Here is a 20,901-nt window from a genome sequence, read left to right as displayed (position 1 = left end):
CCACTGGTGGTCCCAATCTGGCATGCAGGGCGGTTGCCGTGGGACCCAATCCAGTTGAACGGAGCGGAGTAGAGTGGGTGGCCAGGACCTAGCCCACAGGGGGAAGGAGGTATGGCCTGGCCTGCAGGGGAACCACGGCATAGCCTGGCCTCACCCCTGCCTGTGGGGTTCAAGGGAGGAAGGGGGCGTGATCCAGCCCCAGCTTGGCCCACAGGGAGCTTTGGGTTTGGGAACTTGGCAATGGGGAGGGTGGCGTTATTAATTGCCATTGCCCCCCCTGCTGTCAAGTTTCCTGACCCATGCGAGCCCTACAGGCTGGAAACCATGGCTCCACGGGCTGTATTTGGCCTGTGGGCTGGAGACTGAGCACCCCTGGTCTAGTTAAAGGATGAATTAAGCTGATATGCCATTCACTCGGAGGTTGCTAGCTCTGAAAGATGTTAGCTGCTCCATTCAGGTACACCAGGGGAGATCGAAAAGCCTAATGCTTTAAACATCACCATTGTTCACTCCTTCCCTGCTTACCATTTTAGTTAAATCATCCATTATTTCCATTACCAGTTCTGAGATTCTAGCTCATATTTGGGTATATTTGTGGCTGGAGTAACACACTAGTCACTGGGCTGCAAAAAAATAAATACATCTAACCCCTCTCATTTCCCCAGCAATATATTGATTAGTACATTCTCACAACCACTGGAAGGACAAAAGCATGGTACTAACAAGTAGTAACAAGGAAAACACACAATGGAAACTCAATATTCAAGTGACAGATGTGTCACTACTGATGCTTTGCTCATGTCATTGGCTTATTTAACTGTACCAAATGCAAACCAGGACTCCAATTCATTATTTAATGAGCATGTGTTGTGCTTACTACTCTATTATTGCCACTTATACAGCTCCTCAAACAGGCTAAGTAAGGTCACAGGATAATGTAGGGCCAGATTCTACCACCTTCACTCATTTTGAAGACTGCCTTAACTTGGCCTGTTACAACATCACTACCTCTGTAGTCCAAAAGGAATCAACAGGATTACTCACGGAGTAAGGTGTTACTCATTGTAAGTAAGAACCTACCCCACAGAAGAGAGGCCTTCTTGCTCCTCAATCGTCCATAGACCTCAACTGAGATACGGAGTCCTATTGTACCAGTCCTGTATATGCCCAGTGAGCGAGTCCGTGCCCCAAAGAACTTATGGGCTAAACAGATACCACAGATATACAGGGTGGGGAAGGGAAAACGGAGGCAGGGAGAGATAAGGAGAAGTGCTCTAGGTCACAGAGAAAGCCAGTGGCATAACTGGAAACAGAATCCAGGCATCTGGCTTGCCGTTCCAGAGCTCTGTCCACTATACCAGTGGTTTTCCAACTTTTGGCTATGTACATCCAAAATGTTGCTGCTTGTACCTCCTGCACCCATCATGACTCTACATGTTCATTCCCTAGGAAAAGCGTCAATGCTGTTGTCAAAGCGCAGCAATGCCATTACTTACTGTGAGATGACTAATCAGAAGCTCCTCCATCATTATTAAAATTTAGGCACGTACCCTTTGGCAAAGCACCACGTACCCCTGGGAGCATTTGCATCTCAGCTTGAAAAGCCCTGCACTAGCCCCAATCTTTTTATATACTAATTATCCACTAACTACTTTAAATATCCTCTTGGAAAGCATTTTCTTATTAAACATGTAAATCTTGGTCTGTGCTGTCATTCCTTAGCGAGTGCAACAGTGTCTATTTAAATGCATTCAATTACAAATAATATCTGATGGGATTTAACAGGAAAAAGAAACGTCCCAAAAGGCCCATGTTCTGTGATCTAGGGCTATACTCAGTTCCCTGGGCTGGAAGGCCAAATGTCTTCCAATGAAGTATTTGGTATTTCCTCTGCAGAAGCCCTTCCTGACCTTCTGAAAAGAGATCCTTTTCTCATAGTCTCAGAGTTGTAGTTTCGTAGCCTGGCGACTTCAGATGAGTATTTTGAATCCTGGCACTTCATGAATTCCAGAGGAACACATAGTTCACAATGAATGTTGTCCTGTGGTCCATTTTTAGCAATCGGGCAACTGCCAATGCACCTGGAAGCTCACATCCCCATAGATGAGAATGTGTTGCCATCAAGGGCAATACAAATACTTTGGCTATACATTTACAGGAAACAGCAATGGGATATCTGAAGTGGTACTGTGGCAGAGGTGTGGAGAATCTCTGCAGCTAGACAGAAAGGAACAGTTTTTGCAGGAGGCTCAGGTTTTAACACAAAAAACCTTTCCTCAGATTTTAGGCTATTCCATTATGTTCTAGTTTAACCAAAATAGCCAGAGTTGACAAAATATCTCTGGCGGCTGCATTCCTTCCATGAAGATTTACAGCCAGTGACCTCCAGAGCACAAAGCAAATATACAATGCAAGAAACAGCAGATGTGTCTAATTCTCTGTCCTAGCTGTTAGGTAGCAGAGCCCCTGACCCCCTGTCCTCATGAAGACAATGAAGTACTTGCCAGTGCAGTACCTGTGCATGATGTTACATATACTAGTGATATATGTTTTTAAGTCAGTTGACATACATAATCCATAGTCAGAAAGCCTAAAAGAGTTGGCTGAGGAGAGCTCTGGATTACTGCTGTTAATTTTTAATGGATCTTGGACTACCAGGGAAATTTCAGGAGTGTAGAAGTTGTGTCTATATTCAGAAGAGGTGAACATAACAACCTTGGACAGACACAGTGACATCAATCCTGAGAAAACAAAGGAAAGCAAAGGAAAAGCTAATATAGGATTCAATGCATAAAGCAGGGATTCTCAACCAGGGTGACTCAGCATCCTGGGATGCCTTGAGATCCTTTCAAGAATGCTGCATATTGTTAGTCCTGCTTGGTGTGTAGACATGATTCACAAGATAAACCCAGAGATTTCAAATAGGAATCCACAGCATCCAGAAAATGAGTGAAAGCTAAGAGCTGGCCTTTTCCAAGGGGTGTCCTGAGTCTAAGGAGGGGAGCCTTGAGTCTAAAACAGTTGAGCACTACTAAGATAAAGAATACGAAAAGAGGAAAATAACTAACTTATGGAAAACAGGTCCAATCCTGATTTGATTCTTTACAAGACAATGTGCTTGACTGATATCAGTAAAGGTGTAGATGAAAGGGAAGTGGTAGCATCCCCTTCACCGGAGCCTTTCAAGACGAGGCCAGATACGCATTTGACAGCGAAAGTTTAGGAATAGCACTCCTGCATTTGTACAGGAAGTTGGACCAGACAACCCTTCCTCCCCAATGAGTCTAATATGCAAAGCATTTAACAAGGTATTTGATTTATTACCACAGAGCATTCAAATGAAAAAGTAGCATTATACAGTATCAAGAAAGGACATGTGAAATGGATTCCAAGCTGGCTATATGACATCTTGCATATAGAAGTAATTCCCAAAAGGGAACCATCAGTAACAGGGCTGTTTCAAGTGTGGTTTGAAGGCAGCAGGACTAGGTCTGATACTAACATCAGACATTTTCATCAGTGATCTGAAAATATACAAATACTGTCACCGATAAAATCTGAAGATAACATGAAAACTGGCTGCGGGTGAATTACCATGAAAACAGGCCAGTCAAATAGAGCGATCTGGATCACTTGGCAAGCTCAGGCCATTCATTTAGATAATGTATGTTTTAATGCACCAGAGATTAAATTATCTACTGAGTTACCAGGAAGGCAGCACTTATGGCACAGGGCACCCTGGGTTGCAACCATGAAAAAGGATGTAGGGATCGTAGCATAAAAGGAGCTGAGGAGGAGTTCCCAGTCTGAGGCGGTGGCAAAAAGGACTAAGGAGATCCTGGCATGAGCGAACAGAGGAGTAGTAAGGAAGAGCAGGGATCTCTGTGTGCAAGCACCGAGAAGTCCTGTGACCTCCCCAGAGTCACACAAGGAGTCGATGAAAAAAACAGACACCACACATGTTCTTTCATACATGTCTACCAAGACAAAGATGGGCCTTTCAGAGGGCTGTACAAAGATGTGCACTATGGACCCCTTGAGGTTCTGCTGCTCCTTTTCTACCAAACTTTTTTATGCTGTGCAGAACCAGCAAAGGTACCTTTTTTCTCCCGAATACAGCTGTGGGTTGCTTGAGCATAATAGTTTATGACATAGGTCAGTAATGTGCTGCCTGCAGGCTGGGTTGGGCCACAGAGCCACTGGGTCCTGCCTATGGCATGGGGGATCAGCGGCAAGAAGCTTGACCTTGTGTGTCTTCTCCCCTGAACTGCATCATGTCACTGAAATCCTTCGCAGCAGTTCCTCTCTCCCCCCCGCTCCCTCTGATATGGCAGCCACTTTCCTCTCCCCGCTATCCCTCCCCACCTACTGCAGAGGAGTGGTGGCCCCTGGTGCAGCTGGGTCACAAGCTCTGGCCTGCTGCTCTAAAAAGGTTGAGCTCCACTGGTCTAGGAGATAATATTTTTCAGGTGATTTTATAACCTAAGATACCTCATCTAAAGGAGTTATCATACTTGGAATAATACATATGCATGCAGTTATTTGCTTGGTGCAAAAAAGAGCAGATAAACATTCCTCTGTTGTACAGTGCAAAGTCATCCTAACAACATTTTAGCTTGTTTAACAAAGGAAGGACTAAATTAGAAAAGTTGTGGACAGCTCATTTGGCAGGCAGACAGACATGCATGACTGAGAGGAAGACTTAGGAGTTACCTTGAGTCACAAGAAAGTTGTTAAAGGCATTACTGCTAATAAGATTAGCAATGGTTTATGCTACCCAGACATCAAGGGGAGGAAAAATAACGTACGGGTGAAGGAGTCATGTTCTGTTCAAATCAATGGGAATTCTGCTGTAAAACTCTATGTTTGCTTGTTGAATACCAAACTGCAGCGTTTATGCAGGTCCAGGCAGAAATGATAATCCTTCATGCCCATGCTGTAGATATTATACTGCAGGAGTACAAATTTAAGTCAAAATGGCAGCGTGTATCACAGCAGGGCCAGATTCTGCCCCTGGCACCATGTCATCTGGGCCATGGAGCTCTTCGCAGGCTAGAACTGGGCTCAGGTGCCACACGCTGCTTCTGCCCAGCCCTGCATGTCGGGATCTGGCCCCAAACCTCCCTGCATGCCTCATTTGGGTCTGTGGGGAGCCCCATGGCACATGGCCCTGCATTCTCGTTTAGGCCCACAGGGAGGTGCTGGGTCCGATCCTGGCACGTAGGGCCCCAGAGCCTGATCCCAGCACACTGGGCCAGGCAGACATGGCAGAGGCTGTGGACTGGCTCCGTGGCACTCACCTGGCCCGTGTGTGCACTATACTACATCATAATTTAACCACCGTAGGCAAGTTTTACAGTTCTGACTTTGACCCATTTCACTCCTTTATTTGTTCCTGTTCCTGGCTATTGATATTTATTATTTTTATGGCATCTAGTACCCATGTAACCCAGTCATGGATGAAGCCCCAAAAGCAGCTTCCACTTACTGCAGGGTAAAACCATGCATACAATCAGGTACTATGCAACAGCTGAAGTGCTATAAAGTCTCGTACCCTTTAACCCCGTGGTAAATGGATTATGTGCCCATCCCTTCAGTCATGGAACCAGGGACCCATTGGGATAGTTACTGTACAAACACTCAACAAAATTACCATCTGTGACTCTACTAGCTCACAGGTTAAGTAATTTTGTTCCATACTACCCTGTCTGACATTTATCAAGCAATCCTTTTTCTGTCTTCTAAATCCTTCTTAATTCATTTCTTTGGTATCACTCACAAAGAAAGGAGTGTCCTCACCTTTTCAAGTGCAATACAAATGAAAGTTAACTATCCATGCAGAAGTAAATATGACTAACCTGAGTAACTGTAAGCCTCTTTCCCTTTCCTGAACATACTTGCTTATCTCATCTGTCTCATTTATTTTGTTATGAGAGATGAAAAAATAATGGGGCCGACTGCAGGCACTGAAACAAATGGACCTTTGGAAAGGCTCTGAAAGAACCGCCGTCATTATAAAAACAGAATGAGCAGAAACGTCCACCGTATGCAGTAGCAAGCATCCAGGAAGAGCACACACCAACTGCTGAAACTTCCTTAGCCTGACGAAGGGTTTTTGAACCCGAAAGCTTGCTTAATAACTATTCTCCAGCTATTTGGGTTGGTCTAATAAAAGATATCAAATTCACCCAAGGAACCTTGTCGGCCTATGTCCTTAGACCAACACGGCTACAACCTAAACCCCTGAGCCAAAGAAAGATGTTCTCCTGTGAACGTCACACTTCACACAACAAAAGCCCCCCTATAAAATGAGTCTTGTGGTTTGATGTTTGGGACAACATCACCTTAACAGCATGGCAGCAAGCATGAACGTGCATGAGTTGAGGAAGAATAAGTCATACTGTTGATGGCTGCGATAAGAAGCCGAAAGAAAAAGACACTGTTCCAGGATGTGTAGTGATTGTGACAGGGTGCTCAATGTTATACGACCTAAGCTCTGGCTTTTTATAGCTAAACACATGCTCCAACCTGGGGTAGCATTTTGGAAAGCTTAGATTAAACACTGGAGTCTGACGTATGGCTAAGTAGTGGCTGAGGAAAGAGGCCCAGAAATAAAGATCTTTTTTTGAGTAGAATATTCTCTTGCTTGCTGAAGACCTTAGAATGAGAAATGGATTTGGATCTGGTGTTCTGGTTTGGGCTCCTCTAGTGCAAGGCAGCTTGACTCTCGACCCAAAGCTTCACAGCTCAGGCTTAGCTCTTCTTCCTGATGCCACTGACAACTTGGTTCATGGAGGGATAATGGGGCTGAGCTCTTCAAACAAGAGACACTGTAATAGAGGAGTATTTGACAGAGAAAAGGCTTCCTACAAATAAGAAACAAACATGGCTGGGAAAGTTACTTCCAATGAGTCAGTACAATCAGAAGAGCTGTTGAGATCCCTGGCACTACCTAGGTATCATAACAGATTATGTGCAAGATTTTCTCTTTCTCTCTCTCTTTTGACAGATATATCCATCCACCCACCCACCCACCCACCTATCTACCTACCCACCCACCCTTAAATATCTTTGTATTTAACTGGAGTGACCAGATAAATGAATCACTGGTATACAACGGGGGGCCATGTTACTGAAATCAATGGATTGCCATGCCCATACCCCAAAAATAAATTTGACTGCAGGAGGTCACATAACTGAATTGGTCTTGCAGCCTCATTTGCTTCCCAATAGCACTGGGTTGTGTTAATTTGGTTTCCAAAAGGGCAAATAGGTGGTGCTAGGCCATGTTCATGTGTCACTTAAGTTGCAGGTTGTGTGGGCTGGTAGCCCACCTCCATGAGGACTGGTGTGTGCTATGAAAGACAGGAGATAAAGGCCTGCCTCTTTCTGGAAGTGGCATATTCCAGTGCTTGATTCATTAAGTAGGTGTATGCCAAGCATATGAGTTTCCTTTGCTTTGAGCAGTATGTCTTGTGATGCTTCGTCCCTTTGCTATTAGTTTATTCCTCCCCACTGCATCAACCTTTCTTTAGCTGAGGATGACTGGAGGCAATTACCACTCCATGCTGCTCCCAGGTTAGCTGAAGGGATTGTTTTAGAGGGACAAAGCTGCCCTAACTCCCAGTGCCAGGCTGGTACGAGATTGTATCAGGACTTCTGACATGGTGATACAGGGTATTAACTCTTCAGATGTTTTCTGTTCTGAGGTTTTGGGTGTTTAAAGCTTCTGTACTCTCCAATGTAATAATTAGGCATTGCACAAAACTGTGGGAGAAGAAAGAAGCCGCTCAATTTACTTTCACAGTGGGAAAATCAACCCAATGAGTTCAAACTTCAAGTAAGAGTAAAAACATTGGGCATATGGGACCTTGCATCCTTTTGTATTTGAATGGCACCTGGCACAGCATGGATTTTGCAAAAACAAATCATGAATTATCAACCACAATCATCTCCTCAAATGGAAATAAATTCTATTGGGTTAGTAGTATCACTTGCTTCTTTCTTGTCTGTTGGAAAATACAGCTACAAACAAGCAGATACATAAAATGCCAATGGGAAGGTCAAGTGACAAAGTGGCAGGTGTCCTGTTTTCTGCCCTGGCACTTCCGTGATATCCAACTGCATTTTTCTACAGGTGCAAAAGCCTCAATACAGAGTTTGCTTAGGCAGAAAGCTTCTTGTGGAACAGAAGGCTTGTGGGCAATCTGCAGGTTCATTAGTCATTAGAGATGGAAAAGAGTCAGCTAGTCTATGATTCGGTGCAACGATCTTCTCTGTTGACACTATGGCAAATCACAGAGACCACGCAAAGGACATCAGGGCTTTGCTACATACAGAAAGAAGCAGTACTTGTCCTAAACAACTGACAGGAAACGTCGGGAAGAAAAGCCTGGCCTGGTAACAGAAGCCTGACCTCCTGAGCCCAGACTAGATGCCTACCCACCAGCCTCACTGCTTGAGTATACTTACCGCTGTTGTATCAAATTGAGATTTAAAGCATCACATGATGTAGGGTGGCTACTGAGACCGCTTTTACTCTCGGGCAGTCTTTCTCATTATTTAAGCTAAGCTTGGCTTTTCTCTGTTTCACCCTACAGATCCTTATTTCCCGCACCCTGCCTTATTATAAGAACTATTTCTTCTTCCTTGGTGTTGACCTTTCCTCAGATCTTGACATACCCATATTTATGGAAAGGAGAAAATAAATCACCAAGAAAACTGGTTCTTTCTTGCAGTGAAGAGTCACACAATTCTACTTAATTAATTCACAGCAGGCAATGAAGCATCACATCAGGGCATGAGCTGGCTTGCCAAGTTCCCAAGCAAGCAGATATTGGTTGGATCGCTATTCATTGCTCTCCTCAACTTACCAAAGGGTAAGCTAATAGGGTACAGTAAATAATTGTAACCTTACTAGAGTTTATTTCCATTCAAGGAGAAGGTTTAAGGATTGACTTCATAATTTATTATTTGCTTCTAGGCGAAAGGACCATGTCAATGAGCTAATCATGATAAAGAAACAACAGCAGCCACACAACTGGATGCTAAGGACAGCGTGCTGAGTTCTTACAGGTTGGCCATCTTTGAGTGGCAAACTTTGCATCCGGTGATGAGCTTTTCTTTTCAGCCTAGTGAGAAGAACTGGCTGCTTTGGGATGTCACGCAGGACATCAGCCAAGTGTGAGGGCCACACAATCTGATGGCATCACACCAGCCCCAAACGTGCTGGGAAGCTTTAGCATCTTGTACAGCTAAATGGCAAGACACACACTCTGCTCTAACTGTATGGCTTCCAGTCCTCAAAAAAAAAATCCTGTCACAACCCCTATGTTCCTTTCTAACATTTATATTTCTTATCACTCAGCTGCTGTCAGGCAAGAGGGCAGCTTGGGGCTGCAGAAATGCTGAGGTCTTTGCCACAGCTTAGAAAAATGAATCTCAGTTTGGTACAGAGTTTTATGCTGCCCACTTGCTTGCTGTAATTCCAAAGTGAAGAAGAGGACGGGGAGAGGAAGCTTTCGCATGGGTCATATTCCTGCACTCTGATTTACTTCAACAAGGACAACGTGTGAATCTGTCTCCGCAAGACACTAGTCTAAAAAAGCCCACGGGTTCGGCTCAGAGTGAAGGTCATGTGGTTTCACCCTCCATCTCCCCCCACCCAGCAACTCAGTCCTTCTTTCAAGGGGTCCTTCCCTTCCTTCCAACCACTTCTCCTGCATTCAACACCATCCCTAGTCTGCACTAAGGCAGGACATGCCCCTGACAAAGCAAGGCAGATAACTGGAAAAGCTCTCAAGCCACTTCAGGGACATAGAAGAAGCCGTGCACCTGCTGCATCTTCTCATCTTAAAATAAGGGAGCCCTGAGGTTGATTTAGTATTCAAATCTCTATACTGTAAGAAGAAGAGACCCCTTGTATGAAGAGTTGTGGTTCTCATTGTTTCACTAAAACAGCTGGTGCTTTCCTGGGAAGTGATACCTAGCTAAGGGAGTAGGCATTGTGGCAAACTAAGTTAGGGCCACAATCACCTCTGTGCTCTGCAGGATCAGGTCTATTTCTGGTCTGCGGTGCTTCCCAAAATTGACTGACAATGGGAAGCTCATTTGGTGATACTAATATACTCCTGTTTTTCTTCTCTGCAAAACCAGTCTAAAATGACCTGCTTTATATCATGTAGAATACCTGTTAACTTGGAAACACCAAGGGCTCTCTTTTAAGGGCTTTTGCCAAATTCTGATCCATTTGCAGGTCTATGACATAAATTCAAAATCCACAAAGTTTTGAGCTAGTGTCCTGGAATGTTGCAGCATCTTGTAAGGTAATGGGATCATTTAAAAGAGAATAACATTACAACCATCTGAATTAAATACACACAGGGAATTAAGTCTCTCAGCTCTGAGCTTGGCTACTTTTACAGCATGTAGCTGAAACATTTTACAAAACAATCCCTCCCTTCCTTCCATGCTTCTTAACTCAGTTAAACCCAGCTTGAATTATTAAACATACATAAGAATTAAATCCGATGTTATAAACCAGCAATGGTGTTATTCTGTTTTTCAAAGTTATAAATCCTTAAAGTTCAGTTTAAACAAACACCATGTACTGGCTCCTTAAACACTGGTAACATTCAAACAGTATTTGAGAATGCAAGATGTTTGACTTCACAAAAACTACATCTGCAGACTGTTAAAGGGAAATCTGCAGGAAACATGTCAAATAATCCAGTTCCTTGTACACTACCCTGAAATAACAAGGCCAGTGTATCTGGAGTCCATTACAGCCAGAGCACTCAAATAAGGTAGTGCATTACTTTTAATAACTAAACAGAATTCATAAACAGCATGCATGCAACTGTGTGCCAGCTAAGTAATTTAATTTACCTTCTTGAGAGATGACAATGAACTTTGAGGATTTGATGGCTTTGTCATCCAATGTCCAGGTGACAGATGCAGCGGGGTCAGATGAAATCCGACACTGTAACACTAATTTTTCACCTTCTATTACATGAGTATCCTGCAGCTTCTCCGTAAATGATGGAGCTATTCCTTTACTCTCAACTTCCGGCACAATTATCTCACCATCTACCATTGAGCACCCATGCTCACAGTTCCTGTCATTTTCCTCTTCTTTGACTACTGGTTCACTAGGCTGGGTTTCAGCCTCGGCGATGGCGTTTGGCACCTCGGAGTTGGTGCGGGCATTCTGGGCTTGGATGTCGGTGCTGCCATTCTCAGCCGGTGGCTTTTTCTTGGAGGCGAGCACAGATCTGAAATCTGGGGTGGCTGGTTTGGGGGCTGACGCCTTCTCCGGCACAGGGGCTTTGGGGGTGCCCTTCTTGGCGAGCACTGCACGGAAGTCCACCTGCTGAGGACTGTGAACTTTCCTTTCCTCCTCTGACAAGGTCTTGGGTTTGACCTGCCGCTGCAGGTTCGCACGGAAGTCCATTTGTTCGGCTGGGATTTCTTTCAGATCCTCCTCGGAAAAACTTTTGGTGCAGACTTTCTTTCCCAGAATGTCACGGAAATCAAGTTGCTCTGCTTCCTGCTGCCTCAGGTTCTCCTCTGTGTGCTCCCGGGTTTCCACTCGTCTTTTTAGCACCCCTCGCACGTCTTCCCACTCTTCCTCAGCCGCTCTGGTTTCCCCACTGTTCCTTCGGAGGCTGCTGGCTTTCCCAAACGTTAGTGCACTGCGGTCACCACCATCCCTTCGCTCTCCAGAGCTAGCTGGCTCCCTCCCACTAAGGTCAGCAAAAGAGAAAAAGAGAGAGACAGCAAGGAAAGGGTCTGCTTTAAAATGTCAGGGAACAAGCTCGAAGCAGGGACAAAATGTGTTTAGAGAAGGGAAGGTTGATTAGAGGAACACACTCCATTAGTTTATTGCATCAGTGATGACTTCAGGAGCCATATAAGGGCACAAACAAAAAAGATCTCCTCTAACTCTGCCTTGATACAATGATGAAAACAATTTGTTGGGTCACATTTGGGGATTAGGTTGAACCGCAGCCAGCTTGGGTCTGGAAGGGCAGAGAATTAGCAGAGCAAAAAATAGAACCCACCCATGCAAGTCCCTGGGAACTGTACTCACTCTCTGTGCGTTTCTCCTTTGGAAACTGAACTTTCTCTCAGCATCAGAGACACCTGGCAGCTGCATTCTCCAACCTGGTTTCTGAAAAGTTTAAGTGAAATCAGAACAGAAGAAAATGTTTCCTGCTTCCAGACTCTAACATGCCTGAGCTAAATTACTTCGTGTTGCACTAACTAGATCAAGCCCAGGGGGTCCCACTCATTTTCTGAACCAGCATTTGGACGGACGGCGAGGCTGGTTAGGCTCCCTTATGTTTGAAGGAACTGTCTCTTAAACAGCTTGCTCTGCTTGCATTGTGAAGCCCACACACCACCCATGCACCCCCTTAACAAAAATCAAAGTACACTTGAGGGATGAAACCGTCCCAAACAGCCCCAAACAAGCAAGCTAAAGAAACACAAATACAAAGGCTGGAAAATCCAGTCAGAGGAAGGGGCTATTTTGCAGTGTTTAAAATCTTTCCAACTCTGCCCTAGTGTTTATTTATTCAAGTCCAAGCTTTTTTACTTTCCTAATACTAAGATACTAAAAGCAGGGTCTCATTCCCCCATCCAAACCAGCCAATCAGTGCAACCGAGGCCACATGGATTGCTCCAGTCTGTACGTGTTTATATTAAAAAACATAAAAGTGTCACCATATATGGTGCTGAGCACTTATTCTTCCTTTTGCAGAGGAATGCCATGGATGCTTTTGGGAAGGACTCCCATTAAAGAAGTCATTAGAGTGCCTTTCCTCCCCCAGCACCCTCCCCCGCTGCAAATGGCTCATCTCCTTTTCACTTAGGGTTGCCAAAAGCTTAATTTCATTTCCCTAGACAACAGCATACATGCTGCTACTGCACCCCATGGAGTTCTATATTTAAAAGAAAAAGAGAGATTGACCCTTTTCCACTGACAAGGGAGATATTTTATTAGTGGGTGGATTTTTTGGTGTGTTGCAGTCTAGGCAAAAGCGCACAAATGGACTGGAAATTCCTGGATAATTTTTTTTTAAACAAAGATGATTTATATTACTGGAAACATTCTCAGGACATCAGATGTACAAATAGGAGCGTGTGAACATCAAGGGCTTTTTTCCAGCTCTGTTCCTGTTTCAAGAGGCTCTTACTGGAAAAGAACACCTTTTGGTCCCTTCTACACTGAAGTTTTAAACACAGGTGCTCTCAGTACAGGTTCAGCAGAGAGGTTGTCTAGCTAGCTCTTAAACAGTACTACATTTCTTTTCTTGACGGGTCCAGTTCATCAGTTCATCTGAACTCCCCTGAGCACTGCATTAGAGTATTCCCCACTGAGGCCCAAGCTTCAGCAACTTACAGCAGGGATACACTGAGTAGGATCTAGCATTAAGCTACATTTTTATAATGCAATTGGCATTTTTATCATCAGCAGCTTTTTATACTAATTTTGCCTTTGCTTTCTTAAGTGGATCAGAAAGATAAGATGATGCAATGTTTAATGCCCAGGATGGAGAATTCAACCTCCTAACACAACACCTTCCACTTGCAGGAATTACTTCACCGAGAGGATACCCCCGAAGTGGGTATTGTAGCCCACCAAGAACAACATGCCAAGAGACAGGACAACAGACTCACCATCCTCTATCCCAGAAATCAGCCTGTGTACACAAGAAGTCACTGTGGAAGGCAATCCAAGCCATCTCCTGAAGCTCTTACCCACATCCTCCTCAATAGAAAAGTGGCCCTAACACAGACTATTATAAGGGGACCCGCTGCTGCTGGTGCACCAATGGGCCTTTAAACCAACCATAACTAGCTGCTAGAGACCTGGCAAACTACTTCCTGAAGAGTCCAGCTTTCCTGTAGGTAAGAGGTAAGTAAGAAAACAGATAAACAAGCAACAGTTTCCAAGGCCATAAGTTAACTCTCAGTGTCCCAATTTCCTCTCATGGTATTGAGGCAGTACTTCTTGCACGTGTAGATAAGAAATTCTTGATATCCACAGTTAAGAGATGTACTTCTACATGCAACTCAGTAGACCTTTTTGCAGTACCCCACACTTTCCCACCTCTAAGAAGTTTTGGGGACAAGTAGAAGCACTCTGAAATACCCTATTTTCTTATGTACAACACATATCTCTTCCCAACATTTAGCTGAGGGAAAGTGGGTTTTGCATTATAAGCAAGGAAATATGTTAATAATAGTTTTGACTTCTGCTGGGGGAAGCAAAAATACTGCTGTGGTGCTGCAAGTGGGGCTCCCTAGTCACTGGCTGTAGATACTTTCTTTCTCCTTGTGTGCTGCAGAAGCTGATATTCACTTACTTACTGCTACTTACTAATGTTTTCAAGGAACAATCTTTCCCCCTTAATTCTGCCTTTCAAAAACAAAGGGCAGATCCTATTCAAGGGTGTGCTGTACACAATAAAACACAGCAGGGACTGCCTCAGTAACCAGTGCTAGAGACTGCAGTGGGTAATCATTCTTAAAACACAAAAGCCCTCACCTGCAGAATCCCACATGGATCAACTCTCTCCTCTAAGAAACCTAAATTCTCTTTAAGGCCATTGCAAGAGTAGGAAAGACAGAAGAAGCTGAAGTATGTAAGCAATAAGGGGCCCTTTGGGAATCAGAGCTGGGGGGCAGCAAAGGTGCCAGTCACAGGGCTCAAGTGCCTATATACTAATGCTAGGAGCATGGGGAGCAAGCAGGGTGAACTAGCGCTCCTGCTTGCAGAAAACACCTACGACTTAGTAGGGCTAACAGAAACCTGGTGGGATTCGTACCACAACTGGGCGGTACATATTGAGGGTTATAGGCTGTACAGAAAGGACAGGGTGGGGAAGGAAGGGGGAGGGGTTGCACTCTATGTCAGTGAGCAATATACATCGACCCTCATCAAGACGGAATCGAAGGAGGAGAAAGTAGAAGGATTGTGGGTTAGGATACATGGTGGTCAAGGAGAAAGGGATTTGGTGGTAGGGGTCTGCTACAGACCCCCACACCAAGGGGAAGAGCTAGATTTGGGGCTCCTGAGGCAGCTCTCGGAGACCATAAAAACTAGGGAGGCGGTAGTCATGGGGGACCTAAACTACCCAGACATCTGCTGGGAGACGCAGACAGCAAAGTCCCACCGTTCACGCAGGTTCCTATCCTGTGTACAGGACCTCCACCTGACGCAGGAAGTACATGGTCCCACGAGAGGGAATGCCATACTGGATCTGGTATTGGCAACGGGGGATGATATGGTAGGGGACCTACAGATTGATGGTCACCTGGGGGACAGTGATCACCAAATAATAGAATTCATCATAAGACGTCAAGTGGGTAAGGTAACTAGTAGGGTGAAAGTGCTAGACTTCAGGAAAGCTGATTTCAATGAACTCAGGCGATTAGTCAAGGACGCACTGCAGAGTAGGAGTTTTGAAGTGATGGGAGCCCAGGAAGGGTGGCTGTGCCTTAAGAAAATGATCCTTTGGGCACAGAGGGAGATGTCCCAATGCGAGGAAAAAGAGGGAAAGGGGCCAGAAAGCTTCCCTGGCTGACCAGAGAAATCCAGAGCAGCCTACGGACTAAAAGGGGAGCATATAAAAAGTGGAAACAGGGAGAGATTACCAAAGAGGAGTATACCTCCTCTGCTCACGCTTGTAAGGAGGCAGTTAGATGGGCCAAAGCTACCATGGAGCTGAGGATGGCATGCCAAGTTAAGGATAACAAGAAATTGTTTTTTAGATATATAGGGAGTAAAAGGAAGGCCCAGGGAGGAATAGGACCCCTACTCAATGGGCAGAAGCAATTGGTGATGGAAGGGGGGACAAGGCTGAACTCCTCAACGAGTTCTTTGCCTCAGTGTTCCTAAGCGAGGGGCAAGACAAGTCTCTCACTGGGATTGTAGAGAGGCAGCAGCAAGGCGCCAGACTGCCATGCGTAGACCCTGAGATGGTGCAGAGTCACTTGGAAGAACTGGATGCCTTTAAGTCGGCAGGCCCGGATGAGCTCCATCTGAGGGTGCTGAAGGCACTGGCCGACATCGTTGCAGAGCCACTGGCGGGAATATTTGAATGTTCATGGCGCACGGGCCAAGTCCCGGAGGATTGGAAAAGGGCTGACATGGTCCCCATTTTCAAGAAGGGGAGGAAGGAGGACCCGGGCAACTATAGGCCAGTCAGTCTCACCTCCATCCTTGGCAAAGTCTTTGAAAAAATTATCAAGGCTCACATTTGCGAGAGCCTGGCAGGAAAAATTATGCTGCGGGGAAACCAGCATGGGTTCGTGGCAGGCAGATCGTGCCTGACCAATCTAGTCTCTTTTTATGACCAGGTTACAAAACGCCTGGATGCAGGAGTAGGGGTTGATGTCATATACTTAGACTTCAGGAAGGCCTTCGATACAGTATCCCACCCCATACTGGTGAACAAGTTAAGAGGCTGTGACTTGGATGACTACACAGTCCGATGGGCGGTGAATTGGCTGGAGGGTCGCACCCAGAGAGTCGTAGTGGATGGGTCGGCTTCGACCTGGAAGGGTGTGGGCAGTGGAGTCCCGCAGGGCTCGGTCCTAGGAACGATACTCCTCAATGTCTTCATCAGTGACTTGGACGAGGGAGTGAAATGTACTCTGTCCAAGTTTGCGGATGACACAAAAATGTGGGGAGAAGTAGACATGCTGGAGGGCAGGGAACAGCTACAAGCAGACCTGGACAGGTTGGACAAATGGGCAGAAAAAAACAGAATGCAGTTCAACAAGGAGAAATGCAAAGTGCTGCACCTAGGGAGGAGAAATGTCCAGCACACCTACAGCCTAGGGAATGACCTGCTAGGTGGCACGGAAGTGGAAAGGGATGTTGGAGTCCTAGTGGACTCCAAGATTAATATGAGTCGTCAGTGTGACGAAACCATCAGAAAAGCCAATGGCACTTTATCGCGCATCAGCAGATGATGACGAACAGAACCAAGGAGGTGATACTTCCCCTCTATCGGGCGCTGGTCAGACCGCAGTTGGAGTACTGCGTGCAGTTTTGGGCGCCACACTTCACGAGGGATGTGGATAACCTGGAGAGGGTCCAGAGAAGGGCCACTCGTATGGTTAAGGACTTGCAGGCCAAGCCCTATGAGGAGAGACTAGAGAACCTGGACCTCTTCAGCCTCTGCAAGAGAAGGTTGAGAGGCGACCTTGTGGCTGCCTATAAGTTCATCATGGGGGCACAGAAGGGAATTGGTGAGGCTTTACTCACCAAGGTGCCCCCGGGGTCTTCAAGAGGAGGTTAGATAGGCATCTGGCTGGGGTCATCTGAACCCAGCACTCTTTTCTGTCTATGCAGGGGGTCGGACTTGATGATCTATTGAGGTCCCTTCTGACCCTAGCATCTATGAATCTATGAATCAGCAGGCATAAAAGGACATCAGGCATAAAAGGACATCAGGTATAAAAGGACCCATCATCAAGCCTCTCTGTTCACGGTTTCACCTGCCTGCAACCAGTATTTTTGAACAGATCAATGAAGCCACCCACTGCGGGGAGGGGCTAGAGCAGGTTGAATGCTTACAGCAGCGCGACCTTGAATGGACGTGGCACTGCCATTGGAAGTAAGGACCCAACTTTATTCGACCAAATGCAGAACTGGTATCTGTACCGTGGCCCTCTCTCAGGTTCTTCACACATGCAAAAGAACAGACAAAGCAGGCAACAGAAAATGTCCTGTAACTAGCTATGCTGTTTCTCTTGAAGTCTGGGAAAGGAGAATAAGAGAGGGTTTGTTATTTTTTCTATTTTAAAATACTTGGGAAGCAGGCAGATACTGTGGGGACAGAGGGCCACATAAGCACCTAGATCAATACATGCCTCATGCTTGAGGCAAATGGCTGGGAATCGGAGCTACTGGGTTTGCATCTCAACTCTGCCATGCTTCATGGTTTCCTTGGCAAGTCACCTGGGGTTCCTTGGTTCATATTCCTGTCCTTAGTGAAAGGAGGATGAATTCTGCCATTGATTTCAGTGTGGGGCCAAGATTTCACTCTTTTCACTTTTATCTTCACCATCTAAATATCTAAACAATACCTTTTCAAAGTGCGCTGAGACTTTCACAGGAATAAAGTACTATAACTACTTATAACTAATACTTATTGCTGTATTTAGGAGACACTGGATACCTTGCTCAGAGGATTGGTACAAACATAATAAGCCATTCAAGAATAGGATGCTAGAATTAATCAAACCCAGGTTGGTAGTGGTATGGCTGTAATTTCTTGCTGAATTTGTGAAACTTAAAAATACTTAAAAAAACCCAAACAAACAATCCCCGTGCCCCCAATAATTCCCCGAGTGGGACCTTCTGGGCTAAACGTGCTACAGCGGAGTTATCCTGGCCCTTCCAAGTGCTGGAATGATGCAGAGGGCCCTAACGGTAGTTGTGTTCAGCATCCATCCTGTTGAGGACAGTTTTGGAAGTGCTGGAATTTGGAGCCTTACTTTGCATAACACTCTTGTACACGACTTATCTTTAAATGTCAAAGAATTAAAAAAACAAAACAAAACAAAACAAACAAAACCCCAGCTGCAAGGCCTGCAGCAGTTTTAAAAATAGCCACCTGCCCTATAGTGGAATCAGCTTTCCTTGGAATGGCTTTTATGTTCAAAATAACTTAAAATGCTAATTTCTTGGCAGGATCTATTCAAATATTTTCACTGAATCTCAGATGTGATTGCTTGTCTGTTTGTCCTTAGGAAAAACCCTGCAGGAAGAGCAGGAGAGGCGCAGTTCTTCATAGTCAGGGCAGACTGAGAATTGCTGCTGGGCTGTGGTGTGTGGTGCAAAGACTGGAGTGAATGATGTTTTCCAAAAAATGAAGCAGAAAGGGTGAATACATTGACCTCTGGCTAGAGGTCTGGTGCTTCCGCAAGGCTCATTGTGAAGCTTCAAAGTGGTGCTCTTCAACTCTTCGCTCAGAAGCAGTTATAAGCGGATAAAATCCAGATGATACACAGTTGAGCTCTAAGGAAAGTGACTTGCTTTTGGGCTGACTCTTCAGTTGAGGGGCACTACTGGTAACAAAGAAGCTGCACAGATGTATCCTAGCTTGGGGGTCTGGCCAAAATCATGTTCCAGCTTTAAAGGACAAGTTGTTTTCTACAGGTTTGGCATCAAAGGCATGGAAGAGTGGGTAAGGGGGAGTGGAGAGCGGTTTTTGCTCTCCTTCCTTAGAAGCATACTACTTGACAACAGGGTTTGAAATATGGGGAGAGTTAGAGGTGCTGAGCCCCCACATAAGAGATGAGAGCCCCCCATAAGAAATAAGAGCTCCCCCAATAAGAGACAAGAGCCCCTGGCCCACCCTGCCCCTTTCTAAGCTGCCCAGGCTCCTTCTGGCTGCCATCGCCGGAGGCCCCCCCAAGAGTCAGAGTATAATCTGAACACTGCTTGATAATAGCAGCGAGCCGGGTTTGCCCACTGCATTCTGCACAGAGCTAAAGCAACACACCTCTGCCCATAGACATATTTGATAAACGGTATTTGTCACTGGATGCAATCTGGCACTTGCCAGTTGCTCTTCATGGTCATCTTTGCTCTGGGACACTGCTGTTCAACGTTTTGATCCTAGAGGCCAAATGAGGGGCATGAGGCTGCTCTGAGGGCTGAATCAAACCCTCGCACACGGGGGTTGGATGCTGACTCCTTGGACTGCCCCCATACAGCCCCATGCCACCCTGCAGCATATAGGGCCAGGCAATCTGGGCTGCAGGGCTCCCCATGGGTCCAGAAAGTGGAGCATGGTGTCCTCTGGCAAATTGTCAGAGCCGCAGAAGGCTCTGTGGGCTAGACGACACAGCTCTAGGGGCCAGCTCTGACCTGTAGGCTGGAGGTTGAGCACCCCTGCTCTATGAGATTCAAGGAAAGGAGTCTCCCTTAGAATGTATTCAGACCCTCAGAAATTCTACATTAGTATATCAGAACTAACCAACCTCTTCTGGCATCTGGGCAGGAAGGAGGAGAGAGTGAGAAAGCAAGCAGGAATGACGGAGAATTGCTGTAGTCAAACCCTTGGGAAATGCTTTGCTACTGTGCAGGTGAGGATAACATACAGAGTAGAGGATTTGCACCTGAGGGACTACAATGATTCTCAAGCTCTCAGATGTGAGGCTGTTATTTTGAAGACAATGGTTTGACACTAGGAGCTCAGGCCATTATTTCTAGTTTCCTCGTTTGCCTTTGCACTAAAGCTATGAACAGACATCTCATTTCAGGTGGTCCCAATTTTCCTGGGTTTTAATCTGGATCAAAAAGGAGCAGCACAGCCATTTACACACACAGCCTTTCCAAGCTGATTTGCTGCCTCTCTGCCAGTAGGTGGCCAGTGAGAGCAAACAGCCTGACAGCCTTGTCCCTGGAACAATCTGCCACTAATTTAAATGATATGTGATCAATTTACAGATGTATACACCGTCATCCTGGGGGAAAGTGTTAGCACATGAGATCTTGCATACTTCATAGGTACTTCAAGCAGAACAATGGACTCCTATGTCTGTAGGATCCTGGGACAAAAGGCTTTCTCTTGGGACAAAGGCAACATCTGTTTAGACCTCTAGAGCAGAGGTTTCCAACCACTGGGCCACAGCCCAGTACCAGGCCGCAAAGGGCTGGCTGCTGGGTCATGGCATGAGCTTTAACCACTGCTAGCAACAGTTCTATGCCTAGGCCACTCCCACACCATGCCGATTGGCTGGACAAGAATGTCCTCGCTCGGCCGATGACTGTGACTTTAACTTTTGAAATTGGACAGTGGCTAGGCACTTCCGTATCAGAGACTGCTGGAGCTACTAACGTCTGGCTTGTCTCCTTGTGTTCTTGGCAGCTAG

The 20,901-nt window shown here is 45.7% G+C and overlaps 1 protein-coding gene across 4 annotated transcripts in view; it reads right to left on the bottom strand.

The window, feature by feature from the left end:
* MYLK (myosin light chain kinase) overlaps window positions 1–20,901 on the bottom strand; it is a 356,584-nt gene that overhangs the window by 109,113 nt on the left and 226,570 nt on the right. For 3 of the 4 annotated variants that reach the window (XM_006259414.4, XM_059727477.1, XM_014599482.3), the window contains 2 exons: window positions 12,092–12,172; window positions 10,888–11,744 (listed from right to left, as the gene is read on the bottom strand). In XM_006259414.4, the coding sequence (XP_006259476.3) occupies window positions 10,888–11,744; window positions 12,092–12,172 (938 nt within the window). Of the gene's footprint in view, window positions 1–10,887; window positions 11,745–12,091; window positions 12,173–13,683; window positions 13,813–20,901 lie in introns of those variants that run through there. The other variant, XM_019480448.2, reaches the window with a different exon arrangement.

This window comes from Alligator mississippiensis, chromosome 4, assembly GCF_030867095.1.
Source record: "Alligator mississippiensis isolate rAllMis1 chromosome 4, rAllMis1, whole genome shotgun sequence".
Classification (NCBI taxonomy): Eukaryota; Metazoa; Chordata; order Crocodylia; family Alligatoridae; genus Alligator; species Alligator mississippiensis.
This window is presented reverse-complemented; position numbering and strand designations above follow the sequence as displayed.